This window comes from Trichechus manatus, unplaced genomic scaffold, assembly GCF_000243295.1.
Source record: "Trichechus manatus latirostris isolate Lorelei unplaced genomic scaffold, TriManLat1.0 scaffold00191, whole genome shotgun sequence".
NCBI classification, from domain to species: Eukaryota; Metazoa; Chordata; class Mammalia; order Sirenia; family Trichechidae; genus Trichechus; species Trichechus manatus.
Window position 1 is genome coordinate 2,853,823 of NW_004444127.1, and position 26,961 is coordinate 2,880,783.

At 37.9% G+C, this 26,961-nt stretch overlaps 1 protein-coding gene and 2 non-coding genes across 3 annotated transcripts in view; all 3 read right to left on the reverse strand.

Annotated features, from left to right (window-relative positions):
* Positions 1-26,961, reverse strand: part of CKAP5 (cytoskeleton associated protein 5) — a 93,705-nt gene that overhangs the window by 7,003 nt on the left and 59,741 nt on the right. Inside the window, exons 22-39 of the mRNA XM_004387677.1 lie at positions 24,701-24,875; positions 23,794-23,907; positions 22,670-22,798; positions 18,653-18,847; positions 18,133-18,265; positions 16,221-16,309; positions 14,295-14,420; positions 12,852-13,001; positions 12,347-12,550; positions 11,993-12,128; positions 11,355-11,548; positions 10,346-10,518; positions 9,000-9,173; positions 8,429-8,549; positions 2,548-2,727; positions 1,606-1,793; positions 1,220-1,295; positions 75-263 (exon numbers count right to left, since the gene is read on the reverse strand). Coding sequence (XP_004387734.1) covers positions 75-263; positions 1,220-1,295; positions 1,606-1,793; positions 2,548-2,727; positions 8,429-8,549; positions 9,000-9,173; positions 10,346-10,518; positions 11,355-11,548; positions 11,993-12,128; positions 12,347-12,550; positions 12,852-13,001; positions 14,295-14,420; positions 16,221-16,309; positions 18,133-18,265; positions 18,653-18,847; positions 22,670-22,798; positions 23,794-23,907; positions 24,701-24,875 — 2,746 coding nt within the window. The remainder of the gene's footprint in view (positions 1-74; positions 264-1,219; positions 1,296-1,605; positions 1,794-2,547; positions 2,728-8,428; positions 8,550-8,999; positions 9,174-10,345; positions 10,519-11,354; positions 11,549-11,992; positions 12,129-12,346; positions 12,551-12,851; positions 13,002-14,294; positions 14,421-16,220; positions 16,310-18,132; positions 18,266-18,652; positions 18,848-22,669; positions 22,799-23,793; positions 23,908-24,700; positions 24,876-26,961) is intronic.
* Positions 8,279-8,377, reverse strand: LOC111822672 (small nucleolar RNA SNORD67). Its single transcript, XR_002825813.1, has one exon. It is a non-coding gene; the product is annotated as a small nucleolar RNA SNORD67 (small nucleolar RNA).
* LOC111822671 (small nucleolar RNA SNORD67) lies at positions 11,755-11,865 on the reverse strand. The gene has a single exon (XR_002825812.1). It is a non-coding gene; the product is annotated as a small nucleolar RNA SNORD67 (small nucleolar RNA).

The window sequence follows — 26,961 nt, forward strand, 5'->3', positions numbered from 1 at the left end:
TTCAAATGGTAGTAATGCCATGTCCATGATGTTCTCTCACGCTTGCTCAGGGACCGGTTGCTATTCTGGCTCACCTTGGGCCCTTTTAATTTGCATAACGTGTGTAGCAGGGTCTTTAGGGTCCTTATGGGAAATTCACTTTTGCATTGCTTCAGTTTCTCTTTGGGGAAGACCTTCATGAAAATGTGTATATCCAGAAGAATTCTGTCCAGGTTAATGCTGTTGATGGTATCAGGCAATAGTCGAACCATTCTCCAGAGACACTATTGAAAAATGAAACCATCATTTAGAAGGTGTGGCTGTAAAATAGTGATAATTTCTGTCACCATCTTCTCTAAGCTCTAGGACCACTTCTAAGATGGTCAGGGATGTAAATGTGGAACATCATGTCTTTAAAGCTCAGCTGCTAAACCACTTTGACCATGTCACTGACTGAGGAGACAAGTTATCCATCTACATTCCTCGCTCCTATGCACCCCCCACCCTGATACAAGGGCCTTAGATAATTATAAAGACGTGGAACTTCTATACTGGGTGTTCTTGGTACCTGAGCGTAGATTGCATAATCAAACCTAACCTTAGGAGACAAAATATCTCACACTGTTATAGTGAGTAACAGTATTACAATGTCATGTTGTTGTTCTGTGCCATCAAGTCAATGCTGACTCATAGCAACCCTATAAAGACAGAGCAGAACTGCCCCGTAGGGTTTCCTAGGCTGTAATCTGTACAAGATCAGATTGCCAGGTCTATTCTCCTGTGGAGCCGCTGGTAAGTTCAAACCTCTGGCCTGTTGGTTAGCAGCTGATTGCTTTACAATTGTACCAGCTTAATATGCTTAATAGGAGTCTTCCATCAAACAGATGAAAATATTATAGGGCTATACACATCGTTTTTCTACACAGAAATGAAATTTGTCTCAAAAAAGGGCATTAACTTCTAGGGTTGCATTTCAAACTTCTTGCCTTTTGATTCTAGGAGAATTGGCAAGATATTTACAAACTAGCTCTTTTTCACTTTTGAGGCCAATATTATTCAGGAATTTTTTAGGCATGAACTCAGGGCATAAGTTAGAGAAAGGGAAAATTGAACACCAACTAATTTTCCAAGTGGGTCTTGGCTGCTTTGTTTCTACGCCTTAGCTCTAACTCTTCTCTCCCCACTTCAACAAAGTGACTGCATCTTAGAAAGAAACGAGATCAAGTCATTTCAATTTCACCTTCATAACAAGCTCCGAGAATTTGGGAGAACTTGCTGTTGCTAGCAGACTGTCTTGGAGTAAAACAAGTAGAGCACTGAAAAAAAAAGAACCAACACAACAGCGTAAGTTTCAAACCTGCATTCTACCTAAAATGAGTAATTGAAAGGAAATTAAAAGTTTACAGTCCTATTCTAGAAAACTCATGATATTGGATGGCTTACTAAGTTGTTACCAGATTTAGCTATTGTCTCAGGCTGGAATACCTTTGGTCCATAAGGAGAAGAAGAGTAAAGAATCAACTTATTAGGCAGATGTAAAGTTACAACTGATCTACTGACTTTCTGGTCTCTAGGTGTAGACAAGGGAGTCTGTTCCAGGCTCTAATGGTGATAGAACAGATTTACCTCAGGATGTTGGTCTGGTCTGATTTCTCCAGAACCTTCACCACCAAGAGGTTCACAGAGCGAATCACCTGGTGTCCTTCCTCTAGATCTTCAATTCGAGAATCCAGCATTAAGGTGATGAGGCCATGCATAAGGTCCTTCAAGACTCCAGTGGAGGCCTCCCGGGCTAGGCTCTCTATCTGAAACAGCTACCCAGGCACAACTGTGTTAGGGAGGTATAAAACTCAATATAGGGAGTTATTATAGTTATTATAAGATAAACATAGGTGGCGTATTCTTTTTTTTTAATAATTTATTTCTTGTTGTTGAGAATATACAGAGCAGAAAATACACCAACATACACCAATTCAATAATTTCTACATGTACATGTACAATTCAGTGACACAGATTACATTCAAGTTGGGCAACCATTCTCATCCTCCTTTTCTGAACTGTTCCTCCTACATTAACATAAACTCACTGCCCCCTAAACTTCCTATCTTTCAAGTTGCTATTGTCACTTGTGGGTGGCATACTCTAAAAACATTTAATTGCATAAAAAAAAATTCAGAATATTGAGAAAAAATAAAAATCAACACAATTCCCTAAAGCCTCCAGTAATAACCAAAATTAACTGATGTGTCTCCTTAGTTTATAAAATATTTCTAATGTGAGCACATGTATCCGTGTAAAGCCAGCCAGGGCCCACCATGCCTGATGAAGAAACTGGCAGGAAGCAGAATTCTAGGTAGTCTGAAGCAGTCTACTTTATATCCTAATAATAAGGTAAGCTTGAGTATAGTCCAATATCCAATGGAAGTAGTCAGTGGCTTGCTATACCATGCATGTAAAATTCTACCAAGTGGCATAAGATTCACTGGAACATCTGCACTGACTTGGGCTTTAGACCTTGGGTGGGATGAGGGACTGGAGGGAAGCTCAGTCTGCAGAGGTGCTCTTACCGAAATCATGTTGCCAATGATACAGCTATACAACTTGATGATCTCATCCTTCTCCAATTTCTCATCTGCCATGTGTGTGTTGTAGATGAGTCTTAGCTGCATGAACGTGGCTATCAGAAACTGATCAATATGGCCAGACATAGCTTCGGCTTTGTCTTCCTGTCTCAGGACCTCGTCGATCTGGTAACAAAAAATCCAAGATGTATTTTCCAAGCTTCATACTTCTAAGTAGCAGGAAGACATTGCAAGAACTTCTCTGTAAAAATATTTATTAGCAAAGCTCTTCTAATATATTAGCTGGGAAAAAAAACCCAGTCACTTTACATATAAATAACTAGTCCTTCGGGATTCAATCATTCAACAAATACTTACTGAGTAAGATACTGTTAGGTGAATCAGTCACAGATCCTATTCCAATAATCCGTATGCTTAAACGTTCAATTTATAAGAGTGCCTTTATACCCATTATCTTATTTGATCATCCCAACAGCTGTGTAAGGTAGACAGGGCTGATATTAAGATCTCCATTTACTAGATGAGGACAGTGAGGTTCACAAAGATCAGAATACAGAGTCCAACATGAAACTCAGATCTCCCACATCCTGGTCCAGTGCTCTTTTTGGTTTAGTACATTGATTGTCATTAATGATAACATGTTACTATGGGGGAAAAAACTCCTATTCACTATAGTAAAAAAATAGTTTTATTTTTAGGATTACATAAATAACACCGAGACAACCATGATCAATCTTCAGTGAGTGACCACGCTCTCATGTGGGGCCGCCACAATGCACAACTGCAGGGGACACCAAATTTTACACCATAGCCCATGTTCCAAGAGGTGGCATTTGTATATAGTACAATGTGAATGGTGCCCCTGGAACTATGGAAGCCAGTGGTCCTTTAATTGATCTCTTTATGCATGTACACCCCATAAGCGCACACACAATTTTATATAACGGCCCATTTAACAATGCTTTAGACCTTTAGACCTTGTTTCAACATGGACACCATAAAAAAAAAAAGTAGTTGCTGTTAGGTACCGTCAAGTTGGTTCCAACTCTAAGCAACCCTATGTACGACAAAACGAAACACTGCCTGGTCCTGCGTCATCCTCACAAACATTGCTATGTTTCAGCCCACTGTTGCAGCCACTATGTCAATCCATCTCCTTGAGGGTTTTGCTCTCTTTTGCTGACATTCTACTTTACCAAGCATGATGTCCTTCTCCAGGGACTAGTCCCTCCTGATAACATGTCCAAAGTACGTAAAGGAGCATTCTGGCTGTACTTCTTCCGAGACAGATTTGTTTGTTCTTCTGGCAGTCCATGGTATATTCAGTACTCTTCCCCAACACCATAATTCAAATGCAACAATTCTTCAATCTTCCTTATTCACTGTCCAGCTTTTGCATGCATATGAGGCGACTGAAAATATGAAGGCTTGGGTTAGGTGCACTTCAGTTGTCAAAGTGACATCTTTGCTTTTTAACAGTTTAAAGAGGTCTTTTGCAGATTTGCCCAATGTGATACACTGTCTGATTTCTTGACTGCTGTTTCCCTGAGGAACCCTGGTGGTGCAGTGGTTAGGTGCTCGGCTGCTAAGTGAAAGGTCAGTGGTTTGAATCCACTAGCTGCTCTGGAGGAGGAAGATGCAGCAGTCTGTTTCTGAAAAGATTTACAGCCTTGGAAACCCTACGGGTCAGTTCTACTCTGTCCTATTGGGTCGCTATGAGTTGGAATCAACTTGATGGCAAGGGGTTTGGTTTTTTTTTTTTTTTTGTGGCTTACTCCCCACCTTTTTCCAAGGTTATGAACATTAACAACCTGACACATATTCTTTCATGCTCACAGAATCATATACAACCACATATGCACACATATTTAGGGTCCAGGTTTGGGACATTGTCTTATTGTAGAAGAGGGCTACACTATATATACTTCTCTGCATCTAGCCTTTCACGCAACAGAAAATTATGAAAATCCCTAAAGTCTACAGGAGCAGTCCTAATTTTTAAAGACTACGTAATAGTTCATATATGCACATACCAAAATTTATTCAATCATTCCCTTATTGATGAACTTTCAGTGTGTTTCTAGTTTTTGTTCACTAGAAATGTTACAATAAACATCTTTGTGTATGTATATATATGTGAGTGTGTATATATATATGTTGTTGTTGTTGTTGTTAGGTGCTGTTGAGTCAGTTCTGACTCATAGCAGCCCTATGTACAACAGAACGAAACACTGCCCGGTCCTGTGCCATCCTCACAACCGTTGCTATGTTTCAGCCCTTTGTTGCAGCCTCTGTGTCAGTCCATCTCGTTGAGGGTGTTCCTCTTTTTTGCTGACCCCTCTACCTTACCAAGCATGATGTCCTTCTCCAGGGACTAGTCTCTCCTGATAACATGTCCAAAGTATGTGAGATGAAGTCTCGCCATCCTTGCTTCGAAGGAGCATTCTGCTTGTACTTCTTTCAAGACAGACTTGTTTGTTCTTCTGGTAGTCCCTGCTATATTCAATATTCTTCGCCAACATCATAATTCAAAGGCATCGATTCTTCTTCGGTCTTGCTTGTTCACTGCCCAGCTTTCGCATGCGTATGAGGCGACTGAAAATATGATGGCTTGGGTCAGGCGCACTTTAGTCCTCGAAATGACACCTTTGCTTTTCAACACTTTACAAGAGATTTTTTGCAGCAGTATGTGTATATACACACACATACATAGATATATACACATACACACACACGTTTTTATTCCTAAAAGAGTCCTACGAGAATAACTGTTTAGTCTGAAGGGTAAAGCATTTTAATTACAATAAATATTGCTATGTTGCTTTCTAAAACAATAAAGGAACTAATAACTCACATCTCTACATTTACTGTATAAGAGTACTATTTTCCCAGTATCTGTATCATTACTTTTTGCCAATCTGATGACTTAAAAGTGATTCCTTGTTTTACTTTAATTTGCATTTGTGTGTGAGTGTAGGCGAGGGAGTTGAACATCTTTTCAAGTTTTGTAAGGTCATTTGGATATCTTCTGTGATTTGTCTTTTCATAGTCTTTGGTCATTTCTCTACTGGGTTTTCTTTCTCAAAGAGTTTATAAGAGCTGTATTTACTGTAGCTATTAATCTTTTATCATATGTGTTACAAATATATTTCACATTATATCACCTGTTTACTGGCAGTATATGGTAACTTTCTCCAAACTAAAAATCTTAACAATTTTATAAGACCTAAAACTGTGTCTTCTCTTTAGGTTCTGGGTTTCTTGCCTTATTTCTAATGATCTCCATTTACCTCCATTATGTCCTTTATAGCAAAAGACCATTCATTCTAGAATCATGTACCGCATTTAGTTCACTTTCTCTTTAGTGTCTCTTCAGTCTGGAACAGTTCCTCAGTCTTTCCTTGACACTTTTGAAGGGTATAGACCAGTTACTTTGTAAAATGTTCTTTAATTTGCATTTTTCTGATGTTTCTTCATGATTAGATTCAGGTTACATATTGTTAGCAGGATCATCATCAGAGTGACGCTGAATCCTTTTCACTGAATCCTATCGGGTGGCACATGATTTCATTTTGTCCCATTATTCATGATGTTCACTTTGATCACTTAAGATGGTGTCTACTAGGCTTCTTGTTATGGATTGAATTATGTCTCCCCAAAATATGTGTTGTAAATCCTAACCTCTATGCCTGTGGTTATAACCCATCTGGGAACGGGTTGTCTTTGTTACGTTAATGAGGCAGGACTAGTGTAGGGTGTATCTTGAGTCAATCTCTTTTAAGATATAAAAAGAGATTAAAAAAGGGAGCACAGACATAGATGGGGTAAGATAGATGCCAAGACACATGGAGATCTCTAAGGAACCAGGAAGCAGAAGCTAAACGACACAAGGACCTTCCTTCAGAGCCAACATAGAGAGAAAGCCTTCCCTGAATTCAGCACCTTGAATCTGGACTTCTAGTCTCCTGTGAGAAAATAAATTTGTTTGTTAAAGCCACCTACTTGTGGTATTTCTGTTAAATCAGCACTAGATAACTAAGATACTTCTCTACTCTCCAATTACTCTTTGTATTTAGGTATTTTTTAGAGAGGAACTATGTAAATATCCCATTTCTCTTAAAAGTTTTAATTAATATGTGCATGGACTTGTAGTTTCCTATTTTATTAAATTTTATTGACTTCGATGAATTTACTTAATTTTATTTGATTTATAACTCATTACCATCATTATTTATTTTGATGCTCAAATTGTCCCCCATTCAGATACAGGGAGTCCATTCCAGTTGGCCTTTGTGTCCTTCTGACATGTCCCCATCATTTTTTGAGCCTATTTTTGCATAACAAGCTGTTCTAGGCTTATCTTGTACTTTCCCTGATTCAGCCCTGGAATCAGCCATTTTTCCAAGGAGCCCTTATTCCTTTTAGTGGAAAATGGTATTTATAAGACAAATATCTGGACACTAGGTATGCTAGTAGCTTTTGGGGTGTTGCTGTTTTCAAGTCCTCTAAGTGAAAGTGCTAGAGAATATATGTATATTATATACCTATATATGTATATTACATATATATACACCTATATACCCCTATATGTATTTTATATATATATATGTATACAAATACACACACATTTACATCTATATTTCTCTATATATTGTAAACCAGGAGTTCATACTGATGCATTTAATTCTGGTCCAACACTAGACTTCATTCTATTTTGTACCCCTTTCTTATTTGTAACTCCCTTCTCCAACAGTAAGAAACCTGGGTGTCATTATCCTCATTATATTTATTTATTTGACTAATATCTTTGTATGTATGTAAGCAATCTCCCATCTCTGCTACCAACCCCCCACCCCCAATGCAGATGACCTCTTCTGCTTCAGCTCTGACGCCCCATCTGAACCATCTCGCATCTTGCCATCCTCCTCATCCCCTTGGGCTCATACTTCCTCTGTATGAACATCCACTTCATCCTATGTGGGCTGACTCCCCACTCCACATCAGCCCTCCTGTGCAGAGGCCTTCCTCACAGAGCACGGGCTCTGATTCCCCACTCTGTTTTGCCCTCCCACGTGGAGGCCCTCCTCATAGTGCGTGGGCTCTGAGTCCCTCACTTTGAGCTACTATGGCTCCATACTCCCACCTCCTTGCCACAACTGGATGCCTGCCTTGCTCTGCCCCACCTAACATAATGCCTTTAGGACTGGATTATTAGGGGAGGGAAGCAGAGGAAGAGGAGTTGTTTGTTTTTTTAAAATATGTAGCTTCTTAAAATTCTCTAATGGCTTCCTATCACACTTAAAATCCAAACAACTTATCCTGAGGCTTTCAAAGCCCTACATGATCTGAACTCTGGATAACCCTCAAACCTCATTCTGTACCATTCTCCCTTGCCCACTCTGCTCAAGGCATATAGGCTTTCATATGATCCTTCTACTTGGAATGATCTGCACATTCTTGTCATTCAGCCTTTCTGTAACCACTCAATCTAAGTAACTACTCAGTCTCTCTCCCTCCATTTTAGTGATATTTACACAGTAGTTACAACTATCTGATATTTTCTTGTTTATTTGTCTCTGTTTACTAAAACCTGAGGAAGTTCCATGACAGTTGGCCCCTACTTGCTCACTGCTATTACTCCATCCTCTGGTGAATGAATGCAATTATAAAAATGTGAGGCTTTATTAGAGCTGTATCTTGTTGCAAGTGATGACTCTGAGTGGTCCCTGTGCATTTTTTTCATCAGGGTGGTACTGAATGTTGCCTGCATCCCCTAATATTGTGATTCCATCAGTGTATAACCCATTACTTCACAACCTCTACATTCAGCAATGGAATCACTGTTGTGGGGTAGCACTCCCATTACCTGTGTCAGAGCTTGGATGCTCGTGTTGATGTCACCACTGGCTACTTGGGAGATAATGAAATTGATTGTAGATGCTGTATTACTATGCATGTCATCGAAGTGTGGAGAAACAGCCCGGATCCTAGACAGCAGAGCAAAGGGAAAAATTCAATCTCGATTACAAGACATCCTGGTAAGTTGGAATTATCCAACTCCCCACTAAGGCAAGGTCTTATCACAGAACTGCTATAGTGAGATAGTAATCAGTTCTAAAAAGTTTTAGTTGCACACTACCAGCAGAGAAGGATCCCTGGTGGTGCAGTGGCTAAGTGTTCAGCTGCCAATCGAAAGGTCAGCAGTTTGAACCCACCAACCGCTCTGCAGGAGAAAGATATGGCAGTCTGCTTCTGTAAAGATTTACAGCTTTGGAAACCCCATGGGACAGTTCTACTCTGTCCTGTAAGGTTGCTATGAGTTGGAACTGACTTGACGTCAACGTGTTTGGTTTTTGTTTGACGAGCAGGGAGCTCTTTCATGTATGCACTCTGATGAACATCAACCACTCATATTTACATGAAAGACTTTAACTTACTTGGGTTCAGGAATAAGGACCGGTTCAAAAATGTCATCCAGTTTGTGCTGGACAAGTTCTGGCATTTCACATCGGACTGTACCATTGTCATTCTCAATCTCATCTAGATCCAGCTGGAATTCTCGGCGAACCGTCTGGGCTGCCTCAGGATGCCCACTCATGCTTCGAGCTTGGCTAAAGGAAGCAAAGGAGGCTCCTGAACTAAAAGAAACTTCTTAACTGAATGGCAAGAGTAGCACAGCCAGTTACCCCAAAGCTTCAAGACAAATGTTCAACTTCTGGTTTCAGCCCCCCTGAATGATTTAAGTCCTTGCCTTCAGTGGGCAACATCACTGGTTCATGACCATGCTGAGAGCAGATAACTTGTACTTACATTACCTGCCGACTTACAAGTATTCACTTTAGTTCACTAAAGCCAACAACCCTTGTATTATCGTTCCAGATGGGGAAGAAAATAATTAATAATGTAGACATAATACTTATATTGACTCAAAGCTCATTTCTTATGGATAAAAATATAAGAAAAATCTAGACTGACTGGTTCTTTTCCACCAAATCAACCAGTGTCTAAGTTTTTCTAATCATGAGCATCATTCCATGCAGTGTTCAGTACATCTTATACTTTGAGGGATAGTCAGTCACCTCTGTTCAGGAATATTCACTCCTGGCAGGTCAGAGAAGCATTACATCCAAACAATAGGTATTCAGTTTTCAAATTCAAATTGGTTAAAATCATATTCATGACACAAGCTAAAACAGAGCTGTCCTGCATAGAAGGCAGTATTTTGAGTCCCTAAGCCAATTCTGGGTTGCATGCATTTCAGTTAGCTTATCTCAAGAACAGGAACCTAAGAACAACCAAATACAACACAAGGAAAAAGGTGACAATATTTTAGTCACGTGACATTGAGTTGCCATGTGTCTGCCAGCCAATGGGCTTTTGTGGAAGGCTTGATTTATGGGATACTTATGGACATCCTCCACCCTGGTTATAAACTCTAGTCAGGCACCCTCCAGAGGGGATGAATCCAAGGCAGAAGTTAGAGAGATACAAGAGCCCTGCTAATGAGAAGTTAGCAGGCAGTACTTACATCCTATAAGTGCGATACATAATTCTGTCCACGGAAAAGCAGTGAAAGAAGGCACAAGACCATTTAGAAGTGGTTTTGAGACAAAGACAAAGACAATGAAGACTGAAGGATTAAACGTTTGATTATAAGCCATTTACCCAGACACTCTGTCATGCATGATAATGGATACGAGAACTCAAGACTGTGTTACAAGCTTTGAGCACATAAGGCAAAGTCCACAAAGATACTGTCAGACAACTTTCTCCGTTTACATACTTGAGCTTGGAGGACATGTCCTCAGCTGGTCCCTTCCGCAGCATGTTGGCACTGGAGCTTATGTTCTGTGTGCGCTGAGGTTTCTCTTCCACCTGTTTTATTGGGGCAGCAGAGGGCCTCTTTGCTGACCTCTTAATCCTTTCCTCGAGCATGCTCATATCCTTTTCAGAAAGCTGTCAAAAGAGGTCACATTTAACTTATTCACACATCCCTCTACTAGAATATTAGGAGATTTAAAATCTAATTGGGGAACTCAAGAATTAATATCCATTTTCATATCTAAGCAAACTGAACTGACAATGTTAGAATAAGTTTTACTTCCAAAATATTATCCATATTTTAAAATCAACCACTGCTAATAATACATATGAAAGAAGAATACAAAAGAGAAAACTATTAATAACTACAAATTACAAAGTCAAAAAATTAAAGGATACTTCCTCATTTTTTGTTTTGTCACCACTGTGTGACTATGGGCAAGGAATTTGTTCACTTATAAAATGCTCATCTGCTTTATCTCCTTCACTGGCTGTAGTAAGGATTTAATTAGATAATACAAATAAAACTATTTAAGTACATTGTAAATATATGGAGATGTTAAGAAGTAACTGGAGTAAAGAACTGAGGTCTAGCCACAACAGTGACTGGCTCAAAGGAAATAAGCAGAAGCAGAACCTAAAGAGCATGGAAAGTCTGGCTCATGGCTTTAGTTCAAGACTCTTCATTCCAAAAGAGCTAGTTCTTTTTTCTAAAGATGAAACTACTATGAGTAGAATGTTCAGAAAAGAAACTTTTATTTTTTGGTAAAACACAAGTCTAAATGTCCTACAACAATCAGAGGCACCCTCAAAGGTTTATCTGGATTCTAGGACATATTGATAGGTTGAGTTTAATAAAAAGTGGTAAAAAAAAAAGTTAGATATAGTTGAGATGGCATAAAGCCTGACACCTAAGAGATCTTGGAGTTCTTTTCACAACATGCTGACAATGCTCAGAAAAAGTCACTCACATTTCCAATCAGCTTGAACACCTGATCCCCATGTACATTGTACACAGTTACAATGGTGTTGAGTGCAGCATTGCGTACAGCATTGTCACGGTCTCCTATGTGAATAGCTATCTCCTTTAAGGCTTTTCCTGGGGTTGGTTGGCAAACATTCATGCCATAGGACTCGATCAGACACCCCAGCTCTTCCAGGCACTCTGATGAGGGAGAAAGGCTACATTAATGACAGACTTGGCACACATCTGGCAGAGACCTATCTTTACTAGATAAATTTTCCTTTGCATAAGTAAAGGACTAAAATCTTCTTCTGGTTCTCCTAGAATTTTTGTTTATTGCCTTCTTATAAAGCACACAATGAAACAATGGTATTATAGTAAGTGCTCCTGGAAGAAAGGAATGTTCATGTGAGTCAGATGGCCCCTGTGCACATGATGTCGTCACCAGGGTAGTACTGAGTGGCGCCTGTATCACCCGATACTTTGGTTCCACCAGTGTGCAACTCATCACTCTCACAGTCCAAATCAGAAGGCTGGAAGCAACTACACAGATTCTAAGCAAATTTTCTTGTTCAATCTCTACAACTTTCTTTTAGGGGTCACTGTTGTGGAGACCCATGTCTCCATTTAAATTAGATGCTTCACCTGCTCTCTGCTTAGAGTTTTTCGATTTGGTTCCTTCCATGATGAAAGGGAACATCTTGCTGGCTGGGTAGACAAGGCACATCCGGTTCAGGATGGCACGGACATCTTTACGAATGACATCCTTTGGCTCTCCAACCTAATCAACAAGGAAAATAATGATTAAGTGAGGCATTTTTTGAGTAGCAAAATGGCTCTCCTCCCACGCATTACTATATCTTAAAGAATAGAGGCATGGGAATGAGAGGTGGAAGGCATCACCAAACAATAAATGAACATGAGAGAGGGAATAAAAGCACAGAAACTAAGGTCAGCTGGGAGCTTGAGCAGTTTTCCAGAGTGAGAACAATATATTACCTTGAGGATGAGATAGGGGATGAAGGAAGACGCTTCATTCTCAGTAAGATGATACTCCTCCTCACTTAGCAGGGTGAAGAGTAATTTTAAATATTCTAGGGCTTTCATTAGGACGCTTGTATTGGTGTCAAAAAACCGCAGGGTAAGCCACTTTAAGATAAGATCCAGGCAACCAATGACACCTTCTTTTTCACTCTCCAAGTGCTTAAAACAAAACAAAACCCCCACAAATAAGACTATATAAAAACTTAAGTTCTACTAGACAAGTACTTCTTTAATTTTACTGGAGCCCCAAAAGAAAATGATAGATTTTTAACCCTCCATTTAAGACCAAAAATATAGACACATAGTTCACTCATTCGATCAAAAACCAAGACAGTTCTAAAAACAGTGAACATGGTATATTTCATTTCCTTCTCAAATCGTACAAACTTCTGATTATTTCACAGGGCTCAGTATTCTCACATGCCTGAGGTACATGCATATTTATCTTCTGTAAACTTACATCAACCATGACAGCTAGGGCTTTGTTATGATGCTGAAAGTCTGAGTGAAACATCTCATCTTGCAGCCATTTAGCCACACAGCTAGACATCTGAATCTTCAGTTGCTCAATGTATTCATCCCGGGGAGTAGTAAAATTCCACTTCAGCACCTGAAAAGAAAAAACAAGACAAAGAGTGAAAAGGAGCTGTATGTCAGCAGTGCTGTAGTGAACTGGAATAAGGTAGAGAAGCCTACTTAATACAGCTGCAGGATCAATTTAATAAGATATTCTTTAATTCAAAGTGATTCACTTGTAATTACAGATGAATGCAAAATGTACTCTCAAGATGTCATATTTCTGGAAACTTAATCTGAAAATCTTCTAGGAATAGAATTTTTAGGAATTCTTACTAGAAAAGTCAATGATATATTAATGTATAACATAGTGGACACTGTTAGCACAACTTTAATAGAGGAAATGTTTGAAGTATCAAAATTAAAAACGTATATACTATTCTGAGAATTTAAATAGATATACTTGCATATGTGCACAAAGACCTACATACAAAGTTTGTAACAGTGAAAGACTAGGAACAACCTAAATATCCAACATAATCAGTTGGACATTTACCAATGTACCGATAAAAGGAATAATATACATAACGCATATTATATATTATGCATATCACTAAATTATATACAACTATGTTACATAAATATATATATGCAAATAAATGATTTTTAAGATCTTTCAAACACCATTAAAAGAAAAAAGATACAGAACAAAGAATATGGCATGCTCCCATCCGTGTAAAAGGAAGGGCTATATATTTACACATATATGTTTATAAATGTATGAGTATGTCTGGAGTAATACACCAAAAAACTAGTAATAATATCTGTCTCTATGGAGGGAGACTGGACTAGGAGGGAGACATGCTTTTCACAATGCACTCCGTATTTTTTATACTGGTTGATTTTTTTTTTTTAGAATCATGCACATATTTTGAAAAAAAAAATTTAAAACTACCTAACAAAACCAAAACAACAAAAGAGAGATGACTGAACTAGTCATACATATAATCATCAAATCTGCCTTTTAAGATATTGGGGTACAAGAAACATTAAAGAAAGGGCCCACTACACATGTATGTTGATAAAAACCTATGAACACTTTACAGTTTTGATTCTAAAAATTAAACAAACAAACAAAAAAACCTCAATCCTTCCCATCTATTTGGAGGAAACAATAGGCAATAGCTCCATTTGATAAAGTCTTTTGTAGAATTAATGCTGCCATAAAATTGTCTTAGAGATAACAATAAGACATAATTCACAAGCAAAAGATTCAGTTAATCACAAGTTATTTCACGGTGATTTGAATTTCAAACAGCAAAACTATTCTTGACTAACAAAAAACTAACAAACAAAAATCTCCTGAAGATTCTTTTACTTTCCTTACCTTCAATCCTTTTTCATCTTTCATCCTTTGCTCCTTCCCATTTGGAACAACAATAAAAATAGGACCAGATTTGTCATCATCCTCCTTTAAGCTTGTTTTGCTTGGCACTTTCTTTCCTTGTGTATTCTACAACCGTGGTTCAGGGAAGATTGATTAACAAGGTCACTTCTTCTTGGGAATATGATGTTGCTGCCCAGTAAAAGGGCACTATATAAAACAGAGATGCCTCTCTACATTATATTCCATTATATGATGTATATAATATACATTATATGGAGAAACAGATGCTCCATAGAATCTTGCATATAATAATATGTTTTGCTATCTGTTCTCTAGAAATGTTTCTAATAGGATTCTTAAGCAGCTGTTGGTTAGTCGTTGTAGTGGCATGTAATGCAACTGGAAAAACTGCCATTATCTATCATTGGTCTGGGTCACAGACTATTTTTATTTATTGTATACTTTTTTCTTTCTTGAAATCTTCAACACTATATATAGCTACCCATATTTATGACATTCTGAATGGAATTTAAACATTTCATGTCATTTAGCTGAGAAAGTTTTTGTTTCTCTCCATATTTAAATGTATCTCGATCACATCAGTATAACCTGAGATGCTTTGAACTTGCTTCTAGAGAAGGTTGCAAGAAGCATTTTAAATACCTGAGTCATGAAAGTGGTTTAAAAAAATAATCCAAGATTTATAATCTTTGTATCAAACAGAAAGAATACAGTGAACACTCAGTACCTATGTTTAAGGTAAAATATGAATTGAATTACTGCAATCATTTTGATTATAAATGTAGCAAGAGTTCACTATTTCTAGTTGGTCAGAATTTTCTTTCTAGTTCAGACACTGAAATCATTCAGTCGAAACAAATATGAAATAATGTATGTGAAAATGCTTTGTAAACTGCAAAAGACTGAAAAAGAAAGATATGGCATTAACAACAGAGTTTGAAGCATCTGTGATCAAAATAATAAAGACTTGTTGAATTTGGGTAAGGACAGGAAGAAGAGTAGGAAAATAACAGTTTCACTGAATAGTTTAGAAGATAATTACCCATTTAAATTAATTCACTAAGTTAAAGACCGTAAGTGCGTAAAAAAATACAAAAAACAAATAATTGTCATATTTAGAAGAAATGGCCAGAGAATGCCCATTCTATGATGCGGGTGTGATAATAAACGCACTGGCTGATTAAACAGTTTCTACTCTACACTTTCATAAGTTACACACAGTTAATGAAATAGTTTTCTCTATATTTACTATTAGATTTATAACTAATTGCATAATTCTATAATTTTCCTTCTGTAAGTATTAAATAATCAATACTCTGAACACAGTGACAAGCTCTGAATCTTGGTATAGAAACTGAAGACAATTTGCTGTGATTAAAAAACTTAATTAAATGAAAGAATACAAAGTGGAGACCTTTAAAGCTGAATACTTCAACCTGTATCTTTAAATTATCCAACTGTGAACAGATGTTGAAAGGATGAGTGATACGTCAAAGAAAGTTACAGTGGTGTGGGGACAAAAAAGTATTTCCTTGTAGACTAATCAGAACATCTAGTATGAGGACTTAAGTGCCAAATTTGAAGGAAGTTGATTACCTCTCTTTCCTCAAATCAGAATTAGTCTGAAGTGTTTATTCTGACAAAGATACATAAGAATTTCTCTCTCTTTACTGCAAATTTCCCCCAAAAGATTTGCATGACAGAAACCATAACAGCACCTCTTGAGGACAGGATGTATGGTTTGGGGCCTTATGAGCTACAGAACACTTGTATACAAACTTATAATTTGGTAATATCAGGGGTGGTAATGTTCTTTCATATATTATATTTTTACTAACAGAATGTGTCAATGTAGTAAAACACACTTAAAGCAACTTTCCATCTAAATATGCAGTGTTAACATACCTTTGCTTTAGAGGAAACTCCTAGAGTTTTGGCCTTTTTGGGATCAGGTTTGGGTTCTACAGAGCTGGAAACAGAATCTTCAACAGGTGCTTTGAGAAAAAAAGCATGTAGTATAAATAAAAGCTCTAAATAATATCACTCTGTTCTGGGCAGGTTCAATCTATAATGATGATAAGAAAGCCTGCAGTTTTAAATTTATAAATTTATATAGTGTGTTCAGTTGGATTTTCTTCCTAATCTCTTCTTTTCTCCCTGACTTCCTTTTTAAGCATAACTTTAAGAAATTCATTCAGAAAACATACATCTCTTTTACAAATATTTAACTGTAGTTTTAAAACAATTTTCTAAATAGCAGTTTAAAAAAAATATTTTTGCTAGAGTGTCATTTCCTAAGGGTAGAAGATAGAAGGTATCTTTCGTGTTTGATACTCAGTATCTACTATATAGCAAGATTCCAATAAATGTTATAACTGAATATATGCTTTGATATCAAAAGTTTTATACATGTAAAATTTCTAACATTATAACATCAACAATTTACATCCCACTAAAGAGAAGAATATTGTTTTGTTTAAGTAATGATAATTTTAGAAGAGAAAAGTTTCCAGGTTAGTGTTCTATTTATACATTATGGAATTTTAACACCAGGGAGAAGGAATTAAGAATTTTCCCTTAATGTTCTACATTCTACTTTGGTGGGTAGCGTCTGGGGTCTTAAAAGCTTGTGAACGGCCATCTAAGATACTCCACTGGTCCCACCCCACCTGGAGCAAGGGAGGATGAAGAAAACCAAGGACACAAGGGAAAGATCAGTCCAAAGGACTAATGGACCACAACTACCACAGCCTCCACCAGACCGAGTGCAGCACAACTAGATGGTGCCTGGCTACCACCACTGACTGCTCTGACAGGGATCACAATAGAGGGTCCCGGGCAGAGATGGAAAAAAATGTAGAACAAAATTCTAACTCATAAAAAAAAAGATCAGACTTACTGGTCTGACAGAGACTGGAGAAACCCCGAGAGTATGGTCCCCGGACACCCTTTTCGCTCAGTAATGAAGTCATTCCTGAGGTTCACGCTTCAGCCAAAGATTAGACAGGCTCATAAAACAAAACGAGACTAAATGGGCACACCAGCCCAGGGGCAGGGATGAGAACTCAGGAGGGGACAAGAAAGCTGGTAACGGGGAACCCAAGGTTGAGAAGGGGAGAGTGTTGACATGACATGGGGTTGGCAACCAATGACACAAAACAATACGTGTACTAATTGTTTAATGAGAAGCTAGTTTGTCCTGTAAACCTTCATCTAAAGTACAATAAAAATAAAATTTTCCCTTAGAGAAGATTAATAAATATTAGAATAGATAAACAGCCAAGTGTAGTGGAAGGAGAACTCATTTGTAAACAAGTAAGTGGAATTCAATGCTGGTTCATGCACCAACTGGCTGTTTGACTTTGAGCAAGTCACTTCATTTCTTTGTTTCCTCATGTGTTAATAAAGGATATATTAAGCTAAACAAAACAAACAACAACCCGTTGCTGTCAAGTTGATTCCAACTCATAGCGACTAGGTGGTCCCAAGTATCTTTCCAATTACAATATCTAATAGCAGAAAATGGTTGTGGAAACTTTAAAAAACAGGATATCACTAGCTTTCTGGAATATTTCAATGTGCTACTCACTGAAGACTCCTTTTTGGACTTGGAAACCAAATTAATCATCTTTGTACCTTTAGCATAGTTCCTAGCATAAAATAGGTACTCAACAAATGTTTGTGAAAGGAGGTGAAGGAGAGAGGGAGGGCTTGGAATCTAGGCTGTGAGGAAATGTGATGAAAAATGAAGGCTGGATTTCTTTACAGAATTACTTAGGGCTATTCCCTTCCCCTTTAACCCTCTCAAGATAGTTACCTGATGCAGGCTGGAATTTGGCAGGAGCTGATCCTCCCACTGGTTTGGAAGTTGCTTTAGCAGGTGCTGGTTTAGCTGGCATATTAGCTTTGGCTTTATCTAGCATGGCCAATACCTGATCTTTAGAAGTTGGCTAGGGAGACAATATAACATAAGAAACGAGAGATCACATAAATGATACACTCATACTATGTTTACTAACAGATCTGCTGTCAAACAAATGATTGAGCTTCTAGTTTTAAAATACTAATGAAGTAAGGCAGGCAGCACAGGGTGCAAGAGAAGTAACACACATTATGATGTCACACTAAATTAGTTATCACTCTAGAAGGTCAGAATTTTCACCCTTGAGGAGTCAGTAGATTCTTCAGAGGTTCTACACTGCTAAATATTTTATTTTTGCTTTCATCAGGAATTCAAGTTGGAACTCATAGAGGGGTAATATGATCTTTTGCTTATATAAACCATGTTCAGTATTTTTCTAATGGCATGCAACAACAACAAAAACAACAAGTAGTACCTTTAGTTTGCCAGTAGCCTTGGCCATCTTCTCATATCCTAAATGCATCATGAAGAATGGTAAGGCATCTTGGGCCTTCTTTCGCACATCTCCATTGCGGTCCTCTAGACAGGAGTAGAGATGAGGAACACAAAGGATAAGGTCTGTGGGGGTGGAACGAAGAGTGGGTAGTTTCTCAGCTAGCCAGCCCAGAAGCTGCCAAAAGAAATAAAGATTAGTTACATACTTCAAGTAGAAACTGTTGTTATTTATGATCTTAGGCTTAATGACTTTATCCAGTCCCAAACACTGCGGCAAGTTAGCTCTCACACTACCTCCTTCCCATATAGATTCAATAATTTTCATTGCTCAAGAACTGTGCCATATTTAAATAATATATGCAAAGCTGACAACCATCTTTAAGGACACAGTTCTTTGTTCTTTGGATCATATTTAGGCATTAAATTTTAAAGCTTTAATGGTTCTTAATGAATTTTCAAGATGGAAAGCTTTCACTTCTCTTTTTTTTAAGGTGAGAAGAAATATTCAAGCTAGTAAAGACCCAAAGGGGAGCTCTGATGGCGCAGTTGTTAAGTAGCTCAGCTGCTAACTGAAAGGCTGGCAGTTGAAACCCACCAGTTGCTCTACAGGACAAAGATGTGACAGTCTGCTTCTGTAAAAGTCTGCACTGTTGTCAAGTCAGTTCCGACTCACAGCAACCCTATGTACAACAGAACGAAACACTGCCCAGTCCTGCACCATCCTCACAATTGTTGCTACGTTTGAGACCAGTGTTACAGCCACTGTGTCAATCCATCTTGTTGATGGGCTGCCTCATTTTCACTGACCTCTACTTTACCAAGCATGGTGTCCTTCTCCAGGGACTGGCCCTTCCTGATAAGATGCCCAAAGCACGTGAGATGAAGTCTGGCCATCCTAACTTCTAAGAAGCATTCTGGCTGTACTTCTTCCAAGACAGATTTGCTTGTTCTTTTGGCAGTCTATGGTATATCAATATTCTTCACCAACATCATAACTCAAAGGCATCTTTCTTTGGTACAAGATTACAGTCTTGGAAACCCTATGGGGCAGTTCTAATCTGTTCTATAGGGTCACTATGAGTCGGAATCAACTTGATGGTGTCGGGTTTGGTTTTTGTTTTTTTAAAGACTCAGAACGTTTATTTAATCAAAAGACTAATTCTCCAAGACTTCTGTTTTCATCTTATACCAACAGTTTTTCTCTGCATCTCTAAAACAATTCATATTTGTATTCCTTTTTTAATTGAAATCATTGAGATTATAGATTCACATGCAATTATGAAGAAATTCAGAGAGATCTCATGTAACCTTTACCCAGTTTTCACCAATACTAGCATTTTACAAAACTATAGTACCATTATCAGAACCAGGATATTGAATTGATTCAATCCATCTTACTTAGCTTTCTCTACTTTTACTTGTGCTCATTCGTGTATGTCTGTCTGTATTTAGCTCTATACAATTTCATCACGTGTACATTAGTACATCCACCACCTCAGTCAAGATACTGAACAGCTCCATCAAAAGAATCTCATGTTGCCCATTTATAACCATACCCACATCCTTTCCTCTCCGCCACATCCCTAATCCCTGGCAGTTACTAATCTGTTCCCCATTTCTAAAACTTTGTTGTTTCAAACATGATATATAAATGGAATCATAACAGTATATGACCTTTTGGGATTGGCTACTGTCACATAGCATAATTCCCTGGAAGTTATCTCAGGTGTCATATGTATCAATAATTCACTCCTTTTTATTGCTGAATAGTATTCCATAGTATGGATGTACAATAGTTTGACCATTCACCTGTTGAAGGCCATCTAGACTGCTTCCAGTTTTTGGCTATTACAAATAAAGCTAAGAACATTCATGTACAGATTTTTGTGTAGACATAAGTTTTCATTTTCTGGGTTAAATACCCAAGAGCTGCAACTGCTGAGTCATATGGTAACTGCATGTTTAGTTCTATAAGAAACTCTCAAACTGTTTTCTGGAGTGGCTGTACAATTTTACATTCCCACTAGCAACTTATAAGTGCTCCAGTTTCTCCACATTCTCACTCTTAATTTCTGCCATTCTGACAGGTATGTAATGGTATCTCGTTGTAGTTTTAATTTGTATTCTCTAATGGCTAAAGCTGTTTAACATCTTTCATGTGCTTACTTGCCATCTGTATATCCTTTTCAGTGAAATGTCTGTTCATATCTTTAGTCCATTTTCTAATTGTTTTTTTTACTGTTGAGTTTTGAGAGCTCTTTATGTATTCCAGATACTAATTCTTTATCAGATACAGAGTTTCCAATTATTCATTCTCTTCACATGGTCTTTTGCAGAATAAAAGTTTTTAATTTTGATGAAGCCCAATTTCCTTTTATGAACTGTGCTTTCAATATTAAATCTAAGAATTCTTTGCCTAGCCCTAAGTTCCGAAGATTTTCTATTTTTTTAAAAAGTTCTATAGTTTTATGTTTTATATTTAAGTTCATGATCCATTTTGAACTCAAGATTCATTTTTTGGTCTACAGATGTCCAAACACTTCAGAATGATTTATTAAAAAGGCTATCCTTCCTCCATTGAACTGCTTTTGTAGCTTTGTCAAAAATTAGTTGATCATATTTGTGTGGGTCTATTTCTGGGTTCTCCTGTTCCTCTGATTCACGTCTATCTCTCCACCAAGGCTAAAGTGTTTTGATTACTATAGCAATACAGTAAGTCTTAATATCTGGTAGGGAAGAAAGGCCTGGCAATCTACTTCTGTAAAATTACAGCCATTGAAAACCCTATGGAGTACAGTTCTACTCTGACACACATGGGGTCTCCATGAGTCAAAATCAACTCTATGGCAATGGGTTTTTGGTTTTATTATCTGGTAGAGTAATTTTTCCCACTTTATTCTTGTTAAGACTGTTTTAGCTATTCTAACTCTTGTACTTTTCTACATAAATTTTAGAATAAGCTTGTCTATGTCTATAAAAAATCTTGCTGGAATTTTGATAGGAATTGCATTAAACCTACAGATCAATTTGGCAAGAACTGACATTTCTACTATGTTGAGTCTTCTAATCTATGAACACAGCATGTCTATTTATTTATGTCTTCTTTGTTTCAACATTTTGTAATTTTCAGCATATATATTCTGTATTTGTTTTGTTAGTGTATACCTAAGGATTTAATTTTCTTTGGAGTGATTGTAAATGGTATTACATTTTTAATTTTAGTTTCCACATGTTCACTGTAGTATAAAGAAATGTGATTGATTTTTGTGTGTTGACCTTGTATCCTGCAACCTTGCTGAACTTATTAGTTCTAGGAGTTTATTTGTAGATTCCTTTGTATTTTCTATGAAATCATTTTCATCTGCAATTAGGGAAGTTTTATTCCTTTCTAAATGTATGCTTTTCATTTCTCTTTCTTGCCTGTCTGCAGTGATTTGAAATTCCAGTATCATGGTGAATGGACATCCATGCTTTGTTTCCAATCTTAGGGGCAAAGCATTTAGTCTTTCATCCTTAAGTATGTTAGCTGTAGGTTTTTTGTAGATGCTCTTTATCAAGTTGAGGTAATTCCTCATTCCTAACTTGCTGAGAATTTTTTATCATGAAAGATTTTGTCAAATGCTTTTTCTGCGTCAAATGAAACGATCATATGATTTTTCTTCTTTAGCCTACTGATATGGTAGATTAACACTGATGAATTTTTGAATGTTGAATTTTGCATTTATTTTTATATTCTGAGTGAAACCTCTATTTTACCAATTAAGAATTCAAGAAAAGATTTCACAAAAAGGCTAGTCTAAAAGTTTGTTGAAGAAGCTTAGTGGGGGGAAGAAAAGAAGAAAAAGCACTGAACACAAACACTCCAGAAATCTGGTTTAATTTTATTAACTGTTTTATAACAAAACTCTTCTCACCATACATATATATCAGGCAGGCTTAAGCACTTGTAAAGGTAAAAGACATGAGTAAAGCATATATGATTATTAATAGTACTAACCTCTTGTCTCAAGAAAGGATTTTCCTTTTTGAGCTCTTCAGAAAGATCTTCTCCCTCCAGCCATTCCTTCATGCCAGTCTGTTCAGCCCAAGCATTCACAGTCGCTAGGGCAGCAGCTCGAACATTGTTCTTACAGGAGAAGGAGTTAACAAAAATATCAACTATGGTTTGGAAGGTAGGGGTGAAAAACTTATCTCAGAATCAAATTCTCTGGTTATACTAAAACTTCAGAGTAAGGTAGAAACATAAACCTCAAATGTAAACATACTGGATTCCGTTAATTAGGCAAAACAATGAACTGGGCATAAAAAATGATGTCAAAGGAATGAACTCTTAAGATTTTCTTTCCTGAATCTCTATGGGTTCATATGTCCATGACTATATGCTAAAGATTGTAATTCTATATGTCAGAAACCCTGTAACTGTTAAGACTGAAACTGCTGATAATTCAACTGAAAATATGTTATGTTTTTATATTAATTTGCATTCATTCAATCAGAAGGATTTATTGAGACAAAAAATATTAAAATACCCCAATTCCTCAAATTAAATGAATTACAAAAAAAGTACACATTCAAATATTTAATTTAGGGCTAAATATAAAAGGCTTGAAATCTGCAATGACACTAATCCCAGGACTGTGAAACCACGAAGATCTTACTGAACTGCTAGAAGATCTCATGCTAGTAGTTCAGGGGAAAAAGTAGAAAATAAACTCATGACTCCTAAGTTCATACATTTATTCAGACTCTTTACAGAAATACTTGTTACAGTGATTAGGTGGTAAAAAATTAAAAAAGCAACATTTTACTGAGTGCATACTATGTGAGAAGGCACAGTACATTGTACTTTACATACAGACTCTCATTTAATTCTGTAAATTTCACGGATAAAGAAACTGAGCCCTAGAGGAAATAAATAACTCATCTAAGGGTCACAAAGCTGATATATCTGGATACCTCAACACTGCCTGGGAAGTAAAAAGGTTTACTATTTTCCCCCTAAAATTCTCTTCTTTATAAAGCACATGAACTCTTTACATGTGCTCTAGAAAACAGAATTATTCTTAGTCCAAGAATGTGGCTGGCTTATTCCAGAACGGAGCTGTGCAGAGTCAGGTTTACCTTGCTGTCTCCAAGGACTGTGATGATAGGGATGCCCAAGTTCTTCACATGTTGCCTGATGTTTGGGCCCATGGCTACTGCCAATTGCTGGAGGATATTCAATGTCTGCTGCACCTGAGTGGCAAGAGTCAACACTTTAGGTTCAAACCACAAGTGAGCTGTGTTCAAAGTTTTGCAAGTCTGCTACTATACAGTCAGTATAGTATAACAGGGAGGAAAATCAAATCATTATGATGCTATTTTTATTGGCTTAGAAATAATTTTTTAACCATGGCCTCTCCTTTTATCAGTTCATAAAACTGGATTACTAGAAATTTTAGACTGACGATTATACTGCTTTATAATTTTAAGCTAAGTTAAAGCCTGGTGTAAGAAAACCCTGACTCAACAATATAAAAATTAGAAATTAAGCATGTTTATGTGTATTGTAAGAGATTTTATATAAGGATACTTAATACTGGATTCCTGTAAAAAAGGAGCCCTGGTGGTGCAATGGTTATAGTGCTCAGCTGCTAACCAAAAGGTCAGCAGTCTGAACCCACCAGCCACTCTGGGAGAGAAAGATATGGCAGTCTGCTCCCATAAAGATTTACAGCCTTAGAAACCGTATGGGGCAGTTCTATTCTGTCCTATGGGGTCGCTATGGGTCAGAATCAACTTGACAGCAACGGGTTTGGTTCCTGTAAAAAGCAAATTCTGAGACTCATGAAATCTGATTAATAAGCCTTCCTTCCACAAACATACCTTGAGGTACACTTAAGGAATTAAAGGAAGCTATCTGTAGTTCAAAGCAAATAAAGTGACGCCCCATTTTTTGCTAGTGAAGGTTGCATTGAAAAGGAACACCTGAGGGGAAAAACAAAACAAAACAAACAAACAAAAAAAAACAGGCATATACACTACATACCAAGATTTTATTTGAATCATTGAGTCGACCCTTCAAGGCAGTTGGAAGTTCACCTATATTCGGCTGGATAAATTTTGCTTCATTGATAATGCTTGCTACTTCATCTAAGCCTTCTTTCCTGATCTTCCAATTCTTGTCACCAATCTTAGACACCAACTCTGAAGTGATTTTATCACTGAAAAATGGAAGACAACCCTTAATTCTAGATTCCTAAAAGAATGTCACAGAAGTACCCTTGACTGAGTTCAAAGAAGACACCATTAAGAATTCAGTACAGGGAGGCGTGGTCAACATGGCAGACTAGTTAGACGCTTCGTATATCCCTCTTACAACAAAGACCTAGAAAAACAAGTGATTTGATTCTATATGAACATCTGGCAGCCCTGAACAAGGCAAGGTTAAGAAATCCATCTGATTCATACCGGAGCGGAAGACCGTTTGGAAGAGGTGAGGAGCGCTAGAGCTGCGGCGGCAACACAGCAGAGACACAGCCACGCTGGGCCGCGGTGAAGCAGGCAAACAGCTGTACTGTGCGCACGCTCGAGAAGTAGTTTACACATCGAGAGAGATCCGACAACAGAGATTCTGCTTGGACACTCCGAACCAGTGAAGAGCAGCTCCCAAGAGGCTAGGATAAGTACATGCGCACACCCTTTTGCGGCGAGTTAAAAAAAAAAAAGCCCATTTGGGAAAAACCTCTCTCCCTTTTACCTGCTACCTCTGCACTCTGCACTGGATTTGGGAAAAACCTCTCTCCCTTTTACCTGCTACCTCTGCACTCTGCACTGGATTTGGGAAAAACCTCTCTCCCTTTTACCGCCTACCTCTGCGCTCTGCACTGGATTTGGGAAAAACCTCTCTTCCTTTTACTGCTTCCTTCCCCGCTCTGCACCAGGAGTCTACTGGGCCAGAAATAGATCCCAAAAGGTGCCCTGACCCATTCTCCTGTCCTTGGAGAGGGAACAAATAAGCTGCTGGCTCCCCTAGGCCAGGAACACAGGGTCGGCACAACTCCTTTGCTGGCCATAGAAATCAGGGGTCCGCAGACTCTGAGTGCCATACACCCCTGTATAGACTTGTGGGGACCCATCTCAACAGCGTTAGCCCTCACTCCCACAGTACAACAGGGCAAACATCTGAAGTTTAACTTCAACTGCTTCAGCTGTGAAAAGGCAGATTTGTGATCCTCAAAACAGCCCTGCTCCTCAAGTAGGCACTTTTATCGATCAGCAGCAGGGTCTTGAGGACTGGTGATAGTTCCTAAAGTGCCTAGTCACCTGCTTCAGGAGTTCAAGAAAAAGTGGTGCCCTAGAGTCTTTGCAGCCAACATAGTGGGACGCTTTTAGCCCGGCTGTAAAACTCACCTACCTATTCACCCTAGAGAATAGGGACACACTTTTCTTTCAGACTCTCAGGGGCAGCGGTCGCCCCCCTGCCTGGCTCAGCGTGTGATCCCCTACCACCGTCAGAGTCCAGTGCCTGCACCAATCACCCATGCCTCTCTAAGACTGGGGGTGAGAGCCTGCATCACACACTTGGAGATCGACTGCTTGCACACCCGAACCAATTCCATAAAGGAAATTTTAACGAACTCCAGCGGGCACATACTTAGTTACAGAACCAACTACCTGGTGACAGGACGTTAGAGATCAAAAGGTGTCAAAAATCAAACTAGTGCACATGAGCAGCCTATCTGGGCATATCAAAACAAAACAAAATAAGAAGCTAGGTCTCACTAAGCAAACACAAAATAAAATTATAATAAATTATTGATGGTTCGGAGACAAGAGTCAATATCAAGTCACATAAAGAAAGAGGCAGTCCATGATGGCGTCAGCAAGGTCCCAAAATAAAGAATCAATAAATTCTCTGGAAGAAGAGAACTTCTTGGAATTACCAGAGACAGAATACAGAAGATTAATATACAGAACTCTTCTAGAAATAAGAAAGGAAAATCAACAGAGTGCAGAAACAGCCAGGCAACATACAGACATACTAGTAGCGGAATTTAAAAAAGTTATTCAAAACCATAATGCCAAATTTAATAGGCTGTAAGAATCCATAGAGAGACAGCAATCAGAAATCCAGAAGATTAACAATAAAATTTCAGAATTAGACAATTCAATAGAAAGTCATAGGAGCAGAATTGAGGCAGTAGAAGTTAGAATTAGTGACACTGAAGATAAAGCTCTGGACGCCAACTTATTTGAGGAAAAATCAGACAAAAGAATTCAAAAGAATGAAGAAACTCTAAGAGTCAT